At 37.3% G+C, this 15,984-nt stretch overlaps 1 protein-coding gene across 1 annotated transcript; it reads left to right on the top strand.

Moving 5' to 3' along the window:
- The first annotated feature begins 7,621 nt into the window (after positions 1 to 7,621).
- Positions 7,622 to 8,748, top strand: LOC127088300 (uncharacterized). Its single transcript, XM_051029231.1, has 3 exons — positions 7,622 to 7,627; positions 7,774 to 8,088; positions 8,269 to 8,748. Exons 1-3 carry the CDS (start codon positions 7,622 to 7,624, stop codon positions 8,746 to 8,748), a joined length of 801 nt encoding a protein of 266 aa, XP_050885188.1.
- The last annotated feature ends 7,236 nt before the right edge of the window (positions 8,749 to 15,984 follow it).

Genomic DNA, 15,984 nt, shown 5'->3' with positions numbered 1-15,984 from the left:
CTTAACAAAGTAGTCTCAAAAGATCTAGTCCTAGGTCTCCCCAAAATTAAGTTCACCAAGGATCACCTTTGTGATGCTTGTCAAAAGGGGAAGCAAACGAGGATCTCTTTTAAATAAAAAAATATCGTTTCAACAACGAGACCTCTCGAGCTTCTCCATATGGATTTATTTGGGCCATCTAGGATTAAAAGTCTAGGAGGAAACCATTACGGTTTCGTAATAGTGGACGACTTTTCTCGATTTTGTTGGACTATTTTCTTAGTAAGTAAGAGCGACACGTTCGCCGCCTTTGAACGATTTGCTAAGCTTTCCCAAAATAAACTAAATACAAACATTGTTGCAATTAGAAGCGATCATGGAGGTGAATTTGAAAATCACTTATTTGAAGAATATTGCGGTAACCATGGTATTGATCATAACTTCTCCGCTCCACGTACTCCTCAACAAAATGGGGTTGTGGAGCGTAAAAATCGAATTTTGGAAGAATTGGGAAGAACAATGATCAATGAAAGTGGCTTACCAAAATATTTTTGGGCTGACGCCATTAGTACGGCTTGTTACGTTTTGAATAGGGTGCTCATTCGCCCCATTCTAAACAAAACACCGTATGAACTTTTAAAAGGGCGAAAGCCAAATGTTTCTCACTTACATGTCTTTGGTTGCAAATGTTTTGTATTGAACAATGGAAAGGAAAACTTAGGGAAATTCGATTCCAAGGCCGACGAAGGTATCTTCCTCGGATACTCTCAATCTAGCAAAGCATATAGAATTTACAACAAACGATTACTTACTGTAGAAGAGTCTGTACATGTCACTTTTGATGAATCCAATCCGAGAAACGTCGGAAAGGGTAGTGTTTTTCATGGTGCAGGTACATCTACCGAAGACATACTCAAAGGTGGCGAGCCGGGGATTGATCAACCCGACTTAGTCAAAATTGAGGAGGACAAAGATGTACAACATGAGGAAACCGAGGCAGTTCATCCGCCTTTAAACGATGATCTCCCTCAAGCTTGGAAGTCTTCCAAAGACCATCCAATCGACAACATTCTCGGGGACATCTCAAAGGGTGTAACAACTCGATCTAAGCTAAATAATTTCTGTTATCACTTCGCTTTCGTTTCGCAGATGGAACCTAAAAACCCTAAAGAAGCCCTACTCGATGAACACTGGTTTTTATCAATGCAGGAGGAACTTAATCAGTTCACCAGAAATGAGGTTTGGGACCTTGTCCCTCCTCCGCGAGATCATCGAGTAATCGGCACCCGATGGGTGTTTAGGAACAAGCTGGACGAAAACGGGGTAATAACCCGTAATAAGGCGCGTTTAGTCGCGCAAGGGTATAACCAAGAGGAAGGCATCGACTATGAGGAAACTTATGCGCCGGTTGCCCGACTCGAGGCTATACGCCTTCTCCTTGCTTTTGCTTGTGCGAAAGATTTTAAGCTATTCCAAATGGATGTCAAGAGTGCGTTCCTTAACGGTCACATAAATGAAGAGGTTTATGTCGCACAACCTCCGGGTTTCGAATCTCATGAGTATCCTGATCATGTTTATAAACTAAAAAGGGCTTTGTATGGCCTCAAACAAGCTCCTAGAGCTTGGTATGAGCGACTAAGCAAATTTCTACTCGATCAAGGTTACTCAAGAGGAAAGGTTGACACAACCCTCTTCATTAAACGTCAAGGAAAGCACTTGATATTAGTGCAAATTTATGTAGATGATATCATATTTGGATCTACTAACATGAATCTTGTGAGAGAGTTTTCTGACCTTATGCAGGGTGAATTCGAGATGAGTATGATGGGGGAGCTCACATACTTTCTCGGTCTGCAAATCAAACAGCTCAAAGAAGGAACTTTCGTGAGCCAGACAAAGTACTGTTTGGACCTTATCAAGAGATTTGACATGGCAAAAGCAAAGGCCATAGACACCCCCATGCCTACGTGTACAAACTTGAACAAAGATGAAGACGGTAAGGAAGTAGATGTAAAACGGTATAGAGGTATGATTGGTTCACTCCTTTATCTTACTGCTTCTCGTCCCGATATTATGTTTAGCGTATGCATGTGCGCAAGATATCAATCATGTCCCAAGGAATCCCATTTAAAAGCCGTCAAACGAATACTTCGATACCTATCCGGTACTCCGAAGTATGGACTGTGGTATTCCAAAGGTAATGATTGTTCTTTGGTAGGTTTTTCCGATTCCGACTTTGCCGGTTGCAAATCGGATAGGAAGAGCACCAGTGGCACTTGTCACTTATTTTCAAACTCTTTGGTCAGTTGGCATAGCAAGAAACAGGTTTCTGTTGCTTTGTCAACCGCCGAAGCGGAATACGTTGCCGCCGGTGGTTGTTGTGCCCAAATCCTATGGATTAAGCAACAACTATTGGATTTTAACCTCAAACTTGAACGTATTCCCATTTTTTGTGACAATACAAGTGCCATTAACCTAACCAAGAATCCTGTGCTACATTCTCGCACCAAACATATCGAAATACGACACCACTTTCTTCGGGATCATGTAGAGAAAGGTGACATTGTTTTCGAACATATTAATACTGAAAATCAACTAGCGGACATTTTCACAAAGCCGTTAGCTACTGAACCTTTCTTTCATATCCGCCGAGAACTTGGTATTCTCGATATTTCGGAACGGGCACTATAATCTGCTGTTTTACCTTATTCCACTTAAGACTATAATCTTGTACTTCTAACAAGTTGATGTTGTTGCAAGCACAAGTTTAGTGTTCACCAAGTCACTCCGGCATCAAGGTGATATTGTTCCCTTCTCTCTCTCTTTCTGCAGAGTTTCATGATTAACATAGCTATACCACATAATTATATTGTATATATATGCATGATGTATCTCCTTGGATGTTTACTATCGTATGGCATTCTATCTATGCATCAAACTTGTCAACATATGTGCAGAAAAATATAAAACTGAAATCTTTGCTTATTGTTTGATTGTATTCATTTCTCTGTTATGCTTGTTTGTGCTCAATCTATTTTAATGATTAATGTTCTTTTAATTAATGATTATCATTCAGTAATGATATTGGTGTGATATTATTATCTGTTTGTGTTATTTCCTGTGAATTTTTTGTTATGTTGAATAATTGTTCCTTGTCTCTTTTTGATGTTGTCAAAGGGGGAGAAGAGTACAAGCAGTGCAGCCAAAATGTTCGACACAATTAACAGTCGGTTTTGCAGATAGCGTTAGATTACAAAAGAAAGGGGGAGTGTGCACAATGTGTGTAAATACTGCATATACAGCCAAAATGTTCGACACAATTAACAGTCGGTTTTGCAGATAGCGTTAGATTACAAAAGAAAGAGGGAGTGTGCACAATGTGTGTAAATACTGCATATACTGCATGTTGTTTGCTCTTTGGCTGTGCACAGGTTGTCATCATAAAAAAGGGGGAGTATGTAAGGGCAAAGTGTCAGACAACATACGATCGCAAGTTTCGATGATGACAAATGACCACCATGCATGTCTACAAACAAATGCAACACATCACCTATCATATCCTTTCCTATGCTTATCTAAATCTGTTATAATTCTTAAAAACATATGTGGACAAAGTGTGATCATGACGAAATGCATGAAAATCACAAAATACGAATTTTTGCAGGTTTGCAGGCTTTGAGTCGACCGCAAGGGTCAGCGCATAAGCCTCGGGTCAGCGCATGATGCTTTGAGTCAACCACAGGTCAGCTCATGGAACCTTTGAGTCGACCATAAGGGTCAGCTCAAAGCTCACGGGTCAGCGCATGATGCTTTGAGTCAACCACATGTCAGCTCATGGAAGCTTTGAGTCGACCATAAGGGTCAGCTCAAAGCTCACGGGTCAGCGCATGATGCTTTGAGTCAACCACAGGTCAGCTCATGGAAGCTTTGAGTCGACCATAAGGGTCAGCTCAAAGCTCACGGCTCAGCACACGCCGACCTATGGTCGACCGCTCGCGCGTAAACTCAGTTTTCTGAGTTATTTCCACTGTTTGAAATTCTGTTATGTTTGATTGGTTTTGTCAGTTACTATATATACAAGTCAAAACACTTGTATCAACCAACATTTGCCAATTTGAGTTCAAGTGTTCAAGGAAACAAGAAAGAGTGAAAAAGGTGTCCAAGACTCATCATCTTCATCTTCAACATTTCACAACACATCAACTGCACACAATTACTTTTGATGTGGTTTGTGATCGAGTGAAGGTGATAAGGTTCGAAGCTGTGATCGAAGAATCCAGTTCGGGTTGAAGCTTGTGGCAGGTTCTTTCTTGAATAAAACCATTAGGGTTTTGTCCTCCAATACGGGTTGTGTTTGGGGGTTTTTGCACGAATCGCTTCATCAATATTCAGCCGAGCGAAGGTGATTGAGAAGAGGAAGTCTTCATCAGTCTAGTAGCGGATTCGGTGGCATTGAAGTGAAGGATTCGGGTTCGACTCGTTGTGTTTGAGATCAGCCGGGCCGAGGGTTTGAAGAACGGAAGATTCTTCAACAAAGGGGCTGGAATCGGAGGTCTAGCATCAACGATCGAAGGTCTTGATTCATCTTGAATCAAGGAGCAAGGATAGGAAGCATCATTCAACACATTGGAAGTTCTGTTGTTTACATGCTTTGCAATCCTTGTATAAACGATTAAATTTCACAGGTGATATCTAATTAATCATCTCAATTCTATTTTTAGAATTGAGGGCAGACGTACCCCGAAGCGAGGACGGCGGGGGAACTGCCTCATCAAATCTCTGTCTTCTTTAATTTTCTGCATAATCTGTTTTTCAGCTTAAAAAATTAAGTGATTTTAGTTTAAGCAATTTTACCAAACGTTGATATAAGTTGAGTAAGAGATTAAAATTGTTGTTTGAATACAAAGTACAATAGTGTATTGTACTAGATAAATTTGAATTACTTACTCAACTCAAATATCTCTTGGAGTGTATGCACACCAAGTGTTTGTGAATTTGCATAAGCCAAAGTTGTCTTAAGTTTACATTCAGTTTAATTTGGTATTTTGTATCATTGGAACTAGGCTTGCTAGTTAGTGAAATATATCAATTGAGTGTGCAAATAGTGTAGTAATTAGTATTTCATTTTATCTCTACTCCATTAGCTTAACGCATATCCGGTTTTCCAATAACGGTTCGTTTTAGACTAAAATTTTCCTCGGCTGCTTCCGCACTTAAAACAATTTTTAAAACCAATTTTCTTTTAAATTGGTAGCGCCGACTCAAGTTTTTAATTGGGATCTATTCAACCCCCCCCCCCCTTCTAGATCCGTGCCATAGTCTAACATTACGCTTCTAGACTGCTCTGCAGCTCTTCAATTCTCATGGTGCTCAGATCTTTGGAATGTTCTATTGCTACCACAATGTAATCAAATTGAAAGGTAAGGGATCTCAATACCTTCTCCATGATTGTTTCTTCAGAAAGAGTTTCTCCACACGCTTTCATCTCATTAGTGATCAGAATCACTCTGGAGATGTATTCAGAAACTTTCTCATTATTCTTCATGTTGAGATTCTCATATTGCTTTCTCAAGGACCGAAGCTTCACCTTCTTCACTGATGCGTCACCACCATAACATCTAATCAGTGTGTCCCACGCAGCCTTTGCTGTCATTGAATCTGCAATCTTCTCAAACACATTTACATCAACACATTGATGAATGAAGAACAATGCTTTCTGATCCTTCTTCCTTACTTCCTTCTGTGCGTTTTTCTGTTCATCCGTCGCATCTGCTGCTACCGGAACATAACCATCAGTGACAAGATCTAGAACATCTTGAGCACCGAACAGTACACGCATTTGGATCATCCAACGATTCCAGTTTTTACCGTCAAATACTGGAAGTTTGGTGTTCATGTTGCCGTTTCCGTTCATCTTTCTACCTTGCACAGTACACTCAGATTTCTCACAGTGTTTCCCAACCCACAGAATTAAAATTCTGATCAGATTTTGTTCAAGATTCAACACGAATCTAAGAATCAAAATCAAACGCATAAGACCTCACGTTCACTCGTGTTTCCCGTGTTTCCCAATGAATCCGAACCGGAACTCTAGATACCAATTGTTGGTGCAAAGGTAGAATAAATGATGAACGAAAATATTCTATTAAGAGAATGACGGCTACAAAACATGATAAAAGTTACAATGATTGTCACCCTATTTATAAGCTAAAACTAGGGTTACTAGAATAGGATAAAATACTAAAATACCCTCTAACAAACTTAGAGGCTAAGAAAATAATACAACTAATAAATATGAATTACTTCTAATATTATTGATGTGTTTACTAGCATAAAAATTATCATATAAAAAAATTTATCTATTCTTTATTACAAGTGAAAAATTAAGCTTTTCCAATTCTAAAATGTAAATATTTCATATTTAAAATACATTTTCATACCACTCTTTCAGAAATATTTTCCCACAGAAAAAATACTCAATAAAATTATTATTACAACAGATTTAAGGTACCACATTTTCCTTTAACCATCATAATAAAATATTATTAAATTAAATTTTAAATATATGTAAAAAATTATCATTTTTGTTTATTTATTATGTAAATAGTTTAAATTAAACAATATAATGTAGTTCTTGCAAGATATATTGAATATGCTATTGTAGCTGTGGAAATATCTTAGTTGCTGATTAAGTTACAAGCTTAGAATTAACAATGACCTAGTTTTCAATATTTCTACATGCAGAAACAATGACCTATGTGGCAAGTTGCATTCATAGGAGTGGGGCACCAATAATTTGGAGAACAATCAGAATCAGAAATGCAGAATTCAAAAAATGCTGTTATATGTAGAACAAGAATAAATTAATGTCAATGAAATTGGATAAAAGATTGTGTATAAGATAAATAAGAATATTATAAAGAAAAATAGCCTTACCCTTGACTTCAGTTGTAATAGCAAAAAGAACGAGAAAGACAGCTATAGCATACGCAAACTTCAAAATCTTAACCATATTCTTTTAGAAGTGCATATTACAAACAAAATTATTTGGTCATTTTATAATGTAAATTTGTATGCTATGTCTACTTCAATTAAATTAAAACATAAATAAAATAGTTTTGGACAATTAAATTGTTTCAAAAAACACTTTTACATAATAGAATTTTGTTTCTCTCTTTAGTTCATTAGATTGATCATATAACTTTTTTCTCACTTAAAAATATTGTTGGCAAGTTTTGTTTTTAAACAATATTAATGCATCTTTTTATTTCTTTTTATACCAATCTTTCATTAGTATTTTTATTTTCTTTTTAATTTTTAGTTTTGTTGTGAATATAATCTAAGTTAGTTACTTGATTAGGTCTAAATCTAAAAGTTAATTAGGATTGAATATGTATATAAATAGATATAACTTGTAATTCAATTGTGTACTATTCTACTCATTCAATAATAATTCTATTTTTTTTATTCTTCTCTTTCTCTTTTCGACACAAACTTTTCTCTCACACAAGTGTCTCATGCATAATAAATTGGTATCTAGAGCTCCAGTTTTCTTGATCGTGTTTTCGAGAATTACACGTTGGTGATCGTGTTTCCGGGATTGTGGGGTGTTAATTGATCGCTGCAAAGATAAACGACAACAATGGTGGTATTCCAAACTCTCTTTCGATTCTTGACGGCAAGAATTCGATTTGGTGGAATAAACAAATGTAATCGTTGTTTGGCTTCCATGAAACCCTTGAAGTGGTTACTAATGGTGTTCTTGTGCTTGTTGCAAATGGAATTGATGGTTAGATCGTCAGCTGCAAGGATGCTAAGAAGAAAGATTGCAAGGTATTGTTCTGCATTCAATCGGCGGTAGACTCGGCGAATTTTGATCAGATTTCTCATGATGAATCAGCAAAGAAGGCATGGGATGTTCTGGTGAAGTATTACGAAGGCGGTGAGAAGGTTAAAGGCGTCAAGTTGCAGGTTCTTCGACGGAATTACAAATTACTGCAAATAGGAGAAGACAAAAAGATTGCAGGTTATGTTGCTAAGGTGCAGAATATTATTCATCTCATGAAAGGTTGTGGTGAAACCATAATTGATAAGATGATATTTGAGAAGGTAATATGTATGTTAACCTCTCACTTTGATCACGTTGTCGTTGCTATTTAAGAATCCAACAATCTTGAAACACTAAAGTTGGAAGATTTGACTGGTTCGTTGTATGCGGATGAGTTGAGAATTGTTGAAAGAAAGGGCGTTCGAGATTCGATACAGGCACTACATGCTTAAACATGGAAGAAGCATGATGGTTGTAACAAGTTCAGAGGCAAGACTCGGAGTAAGAAGTCTTGGTCGAACCCTCAGAAGCATAAGGTTAATTATGAATTCTCCAAAATAGGAGAAGAAACTTTGACTAATAAAGAAGAAAGGAAAGGTGTGCAGTGTTACAACTGTGAAAAATGGGGTCACTTGGCCAAGCATTGTTGGTCTAGAAAAGACAAGGGAGAGACAAAAGGCAAGGACGAAGGAGAAAACCTTGCACGTCAAGATTCAGATAATTATGAAGATTTGGTGTTTATGGCTGCAGTTGTAGATGAACATGTCGACTCAAAGATATGGTTCCTAGACACAGGTTGTTCGAACCACATGACTGGTCGAAGAAAGTGGTTAGTAGACTTCGAAGAATCAAAGAAGAGAAAGATAAAACTTGCAGATAATAGCTCATTGCAAGTAGAAGGTACGGGCGACATAGTTATTCAGAGCAGCAATAGTGGATAAGCTATGATCAAAGATGTACTCTACGTACTTGGAATAAAGTGCAATTTTCTTAGTGTTGGACAACTGGGCAAAAAAGGTTTATCAGTCGTGATGCAAAATGGAGCCTTAGAACTGTTTGACACAAATAATGATTTGGTCTTAAAGTCTCACTGTCGAAGAATATGACATTTAAGATCAAGATCTACTCGATAGAGATGTAATGCTTGAAGACAGTTGTCGACAACAAGGATAGTTGGTTATGGCATTTGAGGTTTGACCATTTTAATTTTAGGTCACTCAATCAACTGATTACTCAAGAGATGGTAAATGGCATACCAAGTCTTGTGATGCCCGACAAGCTCTGTGAATGATGCTTAGTAGGGAAGTAATCCATAAACTCTTTTGCTCCGGCTGTCACAATGAGATCCTCTTGCATACTAGAAGTAGTACATTCAGATGTATGTGGCCCGTTCGAGGAGTATATCATTGGTGGAAACATGTATTTTGTTTCATTTGTTGATGAGTATAGTCGAAAGTTGTGGATATATGTGATCAAGCGAAAGGATGAAGTATTTGAAATCTTTAAGAGATTCAAGAAGGTTGTCGAAAACCAGAGTGAAAAGAAGATCAAGGTTTTGGGTACAGATGGAGGTGGTGAATACACATCCAAGATGTTTGAAAAGTTTTGTGTAGAATATCTTATTGATCATGAGGTAACTTCTCCTTACACGCCTCAACATAATGGAATAACAGAAAGAAGAAATAGAACAATATTGTATATGGCAAGATGCATACTGAAAGAATTTTCCAAAATCCTTATGGGGTGAAGCAATCACCACTGCTGTTTACATTCTGAACAGGTGCCCTACCAAGAAGTTAAAGAAAAAGGTTCCTAAAGAAGTATGGAGTGGAAAACAACAGTTAGTGAGTCATCTAAAGGTGTTTGGCTCTATTTGCTACAAGCATATTCCTGATGTGAAGATAAGGAAGCTTGATGATATGAGTGAACCTATGATACTGGTAGGATATCATAAAACTGGTGTGTACAGGATGTTCAATCCAATAAATGAGAAGATCATAATGAGTCGAGATATTGTGATTGATGAAAATTCTGTCCGAGATTGGAATTCTGGTGAAGCAACTAACAAGCCACTGATGGGTTATGGCGTCGACGAAGAAACTAATGAGGTCGAAGCCAAAGACGTTGCTGGTATTCCATATATAGTCGACGTCGAAGCAAACAGTCGAGAGGGTGTAGTTGATACAAGCCAAATACCATAAAGTACTGGAGTTCTTCCAGCAAGGCTTCAAGACTATGAAGTTGTTGGGGATGATGAAGTCACAACAGATGGCGAATTAGTTTATTTTGCATTACATGCAGGTGTTGAACCAATTAACTATAATGAAGCCTTAAAGAATAAATCGTGGAAGTCATTTATGGTCGAAGAGTTGCAAGCAATTGAAAGGAATAACACATGGGAGTTAGTCCAATTTCCAGCACATACAAAAGCTATCAAAGTAAAGTGGGTGTTCAAGTTGAAGCACAATGATGATGGGTCAATAGCAAGACATAAAGCAAAATTGGTAGCTCGAGGATTTCTTCAGAGAGAAGGACTCGACTATTCTGAAGTATATGCCCCAGTAGTAAGATTGGAAACTGTCGGATTGGTGGTAGCCTTGGCATACAAGCAAGATTGGTCGATATTTCACTTAGATGTGAAATCATCATTTTTTAATGGTCCCTTAGACAAAGTTGTATATGTCACACAACCTCCTGGGTTTGTAATTCAAGAGGAAGAAAGGAAAGTATACATGCTGCACAAAGTGCTATATGGTCTTAAACAAGCACCTAGAGCATATAACAAGAAGATCGACACTTACTTAGTCGAATTGGGATTTGTTAAATAAAGGTCGGAGTATGGTGTCTACGTACAGGTCGAGACACAAAATATAACCATAATCTGTTTGTATGTCGATGACTTGCTAGTAACAGGAAATATCATGGAGAACTTGTTGAAGTTCAAATACTTGATGATGAGAGAATTTGAAATGTCGGATCTGAGAAATTTGTCATATTTCCTATGCATGGAATTTCAAAATACCAAGCAAGGGATGGTGTTGCATCAAAGAAAGTATATCAAAGAAATACACAAGAAATTCAGGATGGATGAGTCGAATCAGGTATCCCCGCCTGTCGAAACAAACCTGAAACTGGAAAAACATGGAAAATAAGATAGAGTCGACACAACTTTGTTCAAATAAATAGTCGGATCTCTGAGGTATGTATGCAAAAGTCGACATGATATAGGTTTCTCAGTTGGATTAGTGAGCAGATACATGAGTGAACCAAGAGTGTCACACATGAAGGTTGCAAGAAGAATCCTGAGATACCTGAAAGGATCAATAAATTGTGGATTTCTGTTTCAGCGACATTCTGAAAGAAAAGAAGTTGTTGTTAATTGTTATTCAGATGTTGACTGGTGTGGAGATATATATATATATATATATATATATATATATATATATATATATATATATATATATATATATATATATATATATATATATATATATATATCACTACGCCAAATAAGGGATAAGAGGGCGCTTATTTTGGCCTATAACAGCGCTTTTAAGCGCCCTCTAAAGTGGCGCTGGCATAGGTAAAGACAGCGCTTTGTTTTCCTGGATAAAGCGCTGTCTAAAGTGGCCACATTATAGTGCGCTTTCAGAAAAAAGCGCCCTCTGGAGTGGTCCATAAAGGGACACCTTAGAGGGCGCTTTCTGGAAAAAGCGCCCTCTAAAGTTGTCAATGTAAAGTGCTTAGAGGGCGCTTTCTGGAAAAAGCGCCCTCTAAAGTTGTCAATGTAAAGTGTTTAGAGGGCGCTTTCAGGAAAAAGCGCCCTCTAAAGTTGTCAATGTAAAGTGTTTAGAGGGCGCTTTCAGGAAAAAGCGCCCTCTAAAGTTGTCAATGTAAAGTGTTTAGAGGGCGCTTTCAGGAAAAAGCGCCCTCTAAAGTGTTAGTTATTTTAAAAAATTTTGTTTGAAAAACAGTGGATATTTAATTGGTAACCTGTTCGCATGCTGCAAAAGTGTAAAATTCATATTGATTTCATCCTTTAATCCAATGTTATACACCATTAATCCACTGATATATACAACATGAATCCATTTATATACAACATTAATCCTCCATATATACAACATTAATATATGATTCTTTGATCAACAATATACAACAACATATTCATGATTTAGTAAAAGTACAACAACAATATACACTATTAGTCTCGAAAGATCCATAGCAACCAACACCCAGTGACCACTGTATCCAAAAGCTGTCTAGTAGTTCTAACCAATACTAAAAAAAATAACGCCCATCCACCCATGATGAATAATAGCAAGTGTGCATAATAGGCAGGAGGAACTGCATACAAGATAACATTTTTGTTAAACTAAAGTTTTGTATAGCCTAAAACAAAAACAAGCAAAGGGAATCGAGTAACAAACCTATTGAGACAGATCGAGTACACCTCGCATAACTGAATGGAAAAAAATAGTATCAGAAGGCTTCTAAAATTAAATGAGAACAGTACAAGTTTAGAAAACATTAATTAAGATTAAAAAAGAAAATCATATCATTACGTGTAGCACAAGTTATTGGTCAAACTCTGTAGCTGGTCTGCAGTGAATTTATTTTCATCATACAGCACATGATAATGCGTTGGTCGACTAGTCCCCTGCAAAAAGAACACGTCCAAATGCAAATAACACAGAACTGTCAAAAGGCGATTGAGCAACAAATAGTAAACAATGGCATAAAGTTAAATGACATAGCTAATATTACCTGAATTCCTGCATGGCTGTTAAGGTAAAAATCAAATTCCCTAGGGTGACAAATGCTGGTGTCTACCACGGTTCCTTTGACAATTTAGAACAACAAAATCAGCAAAAAAGTGATAAATTCAAATGATAATATATACCAGCTGCGTTGAGAAATATATTGAAAAAACCTGGCATAATATTTCCACTTCTATCGGTCTCTTTGGGGTTGACAGGAAAGAGACGGGTGTGATGTCTCTTTTGGACCACTACAAAAGTAACTTTAGGTAGATACCCATCCTCTATTGAGACACAAGCCTGATGAAAAAAAATTAGTTGGTCTTCAGCACTCCAATGTACTTCAAATTTTACACCCTTGTCTCTTGCACAAATGATTGACTTCATAATAGCCATTTTACCTGTAATAAAGAAAACAATTAAAATCAGATGACAAATGTAAAAACAATTAAAATCATAAAAGTCATTTTACCTGTAATAAAGAAAACAATTAAAATCATTTGACATGTACCTTTTTCACTAAGTTCTCTTTCTTTTCTTGGTTGGAATATGTTCTACATGTCTCTTAACAACACGGACGGTTGGATTGATCCAAATACCCTCATTATGATCATTTCTAATATATGAATCATTTGATATAATATTCTCATCTTGATCATTTCTGGTAAACGATTCAATCTCAACATCAATATCACCTTGATCTCCAGTGTTTTCATCAATTACTTTGTTGGAAAAAAGAACTATAGACCATTTCGTACTTTTCGGATCATTGACATAGAACACTTGTCTAGCTTGAGAGGCTAGAATAAAAGACTCATCTTTGTATCCCACCCTATTAAGATCCACTTGCAAAAATCCTGACTTATCCATTCGAATGCCGTTATTATTTTCAACCCACTTGCAACCAAATATAGGAATCTGAAACTTCTCATAATCAAACACCCAAATGCGCTCGATAACACCAAAATACGACAGATTTGCAAATTTGGGGTTTAAGTCCTTCACACTTGATATGTGCATTGCTTCAGCTACCACGGTGACACCACTATTCTGCATAGTACTTTTATCATCTTGTTCTTTGGTATAAAATGTGTATCCATTAATCGCGTATGCGCTATAAGAAAAAACATGGAAACTTGGACCATATGCTAAGCATCTCAACCTTTCTGTTATTGAAGCGGGATCTGAATAATACTTTGAATAAATATGATCCTTAAACCAAGGTATAAAACATCGATTGTGCTCTCGTACTATCCAATTTTCATTTCTATTGGGATTTAAACCTCGGAGAACATCCTTGTGAATTTCAACATACGGCTCAACCTCATTCTCATTGTGCAGAACATACAAATGCACTTGATCCCGTTCGACCCTTGATACTGCCACGATTTCAAGCTCACACAAAGTAATAACGATTTCTTTTTGCAACATTGGTAAGATCGCAGGATTGATCACCTTACTGCAAATTGACTTGAAGAAAGAACACAACTTAGTTATAGAGCTTCTTACTTTTTCTGGAAGAATAGAACGTATACCTATTGGAAGAAAATGTTCCATTATAACATGGCAATCATGGGTCTTTAAACTCTTTAACTTGAGGTCTTTCATAGACACAAGTCTTCTAATATCTGAAGAGTACCCTTCTGGAACTTTAACTTCACTTAGAAACTTACACAATGTTTTTTTCTCCTTTCTAGATAGAGTATAAGCAGCAGGAGGTAGATATGTTCGTTTTCCTTTCTTCAAGGGTCCTAATTCAGTTCTTATTCCCATCGCTATCAAGTCCTTTCTTGCCTTAAGGCCATCCTTAGACTTTCCTTGTATATTGAGTAACGTGCCAATAACACTTTCAAATACATTTTTTTCAATATGCATAACATCAAGAAAATGTCTCACATACAAGGACTTCTGTTAGATGCCCAAAAGTGCTTATTTGAGCTATCATATGTGGGCATCTTTCACTCTTATACCTTGCTAATGTGGTCAAAACCACATTCATTTTACATGGAATGCATTACATTGATAAACAAGCTTGGTGCCTTTGATGTGTGTGATTATTGTGCAGGAAAGGCATGAATTAATTGATAAGGAAGACACAACAAAATTGGCAAAGGAACCAAAGCAAACGAGCATTCTATCTGCCAGCTCGCTAGGCGAGGATGTGGCGAAGCAAAACCTTCGCTAGGCGAGCTCCTGGCGAAAGGCTCCAGTAAATTGGTTAATTAATTCGCTAGGCGAACTGAAGGCGAAGTGGCAGCGAATTCAGTCTGTTTTGGTGAAAAGAGCAGCCAGCACTAGCTCGCTAGGCGAGGCTCTAGCGAGTCCCCAGCGAGCATTCCAGTAGCAAAACCTTTCAACCTCGCTGGGGCGAAGGTTGAAGCGAGTTCTTCGCTAGGCGAAGGTCTGTTCGCTAGGCGAACATGACAGTTCCACAGGCCCAGTTTTCTCTGGGCGCAGGGGCATTTTGTGCCCATTTTTGGCCTTCGCTAGGCGAGCCATTCTGCTCGCCTAGCGAACGTGACAGTTCTGCACTTGTCTATAAGTAGCAGGTGCCACTTTTTGAGCCCAGACCACTAGATACCACTTTTTACCAACTTTTCCATTTTTTGTACTTTCTCTTAGATATTTTACAGCATTGTTTGGAGGGATTTTTTATGCCCTAATTTCATTTCTCTTCATCTAGCAACCATCTTCCACAAAAAGACGGTGGATTCCCATCCAACTTCGATCGTTCGACTTGGATGTTGATCAACCCTCTTTTCTTACTTGCCGACCAAGCTACCATGAAAATGAGTAGCTAAGTCTCCATTTGTCAAGGTTAGATGTAGGTGATTTCCAAGCTTTGTGTGTAAATGTAAGGATCCTCATATGTAAACTCTTTAACGGTAAATATATGATGAAAACTTTGTTTCTAATTAAAACTCTTTGTGTTGGTATTTGATCGAGAGATGTTTACCGATTCTTGACCTAGGTTTTCATCCAAACTTGTTTGTTAGCTAGAGATAGTAACGAATGATTTTGTTCACCATAAGGTTGAACCAAAACGTTGTCTTTTTGATAGATTGTGTTCGAGAGAAACAATGGATCAAAATGACAAAACTCACAATGGGTGTTCGAGAGAAACGCATTGAGAGGACTTTGTGAAATTATTTATCATCTAAAGGAGTTTATAATATTGTTGACCGTGCAAAAACATGCAAAGCAAATGTAATCATTGAAACCTAACTCTGACAATATTTCTCATATTAATCAAAACGTAACTTTTACCGCAATTAATTACTTTGTATGCAAGATAACTTGATTAAAACCCAAAACCCTAGTGTTACTTTAAGTTAACATTAATTCAACCATTGAACGGCAGTGATATCTTACAATCTCTGTGGATACGATAACAAAACCCGACACTTAAAAACTGTC

This window comes from Lathyrus oleraceus, chromosome 1 (genome assembly GCF_024323335.1).
Source record: "Lathyrus oleraceus cultivar Zhongwan6 chromosome 1, CAAS_Psat_ZW6_1.0, whole genome shotgun sequence".
In the NCBI taxonomy this organism is placed as follows: Eukaryota; Viridiplantae; Streptophyta; class Magnoliopsida; order Fabales; family Fabaceae; genus Lathyrus; species Lathyrus oleraceus.
Note: the sequence above shows the minus strand (reverse complement) of the source record. Positions and strands in the feature narration are given on the sequence as shown.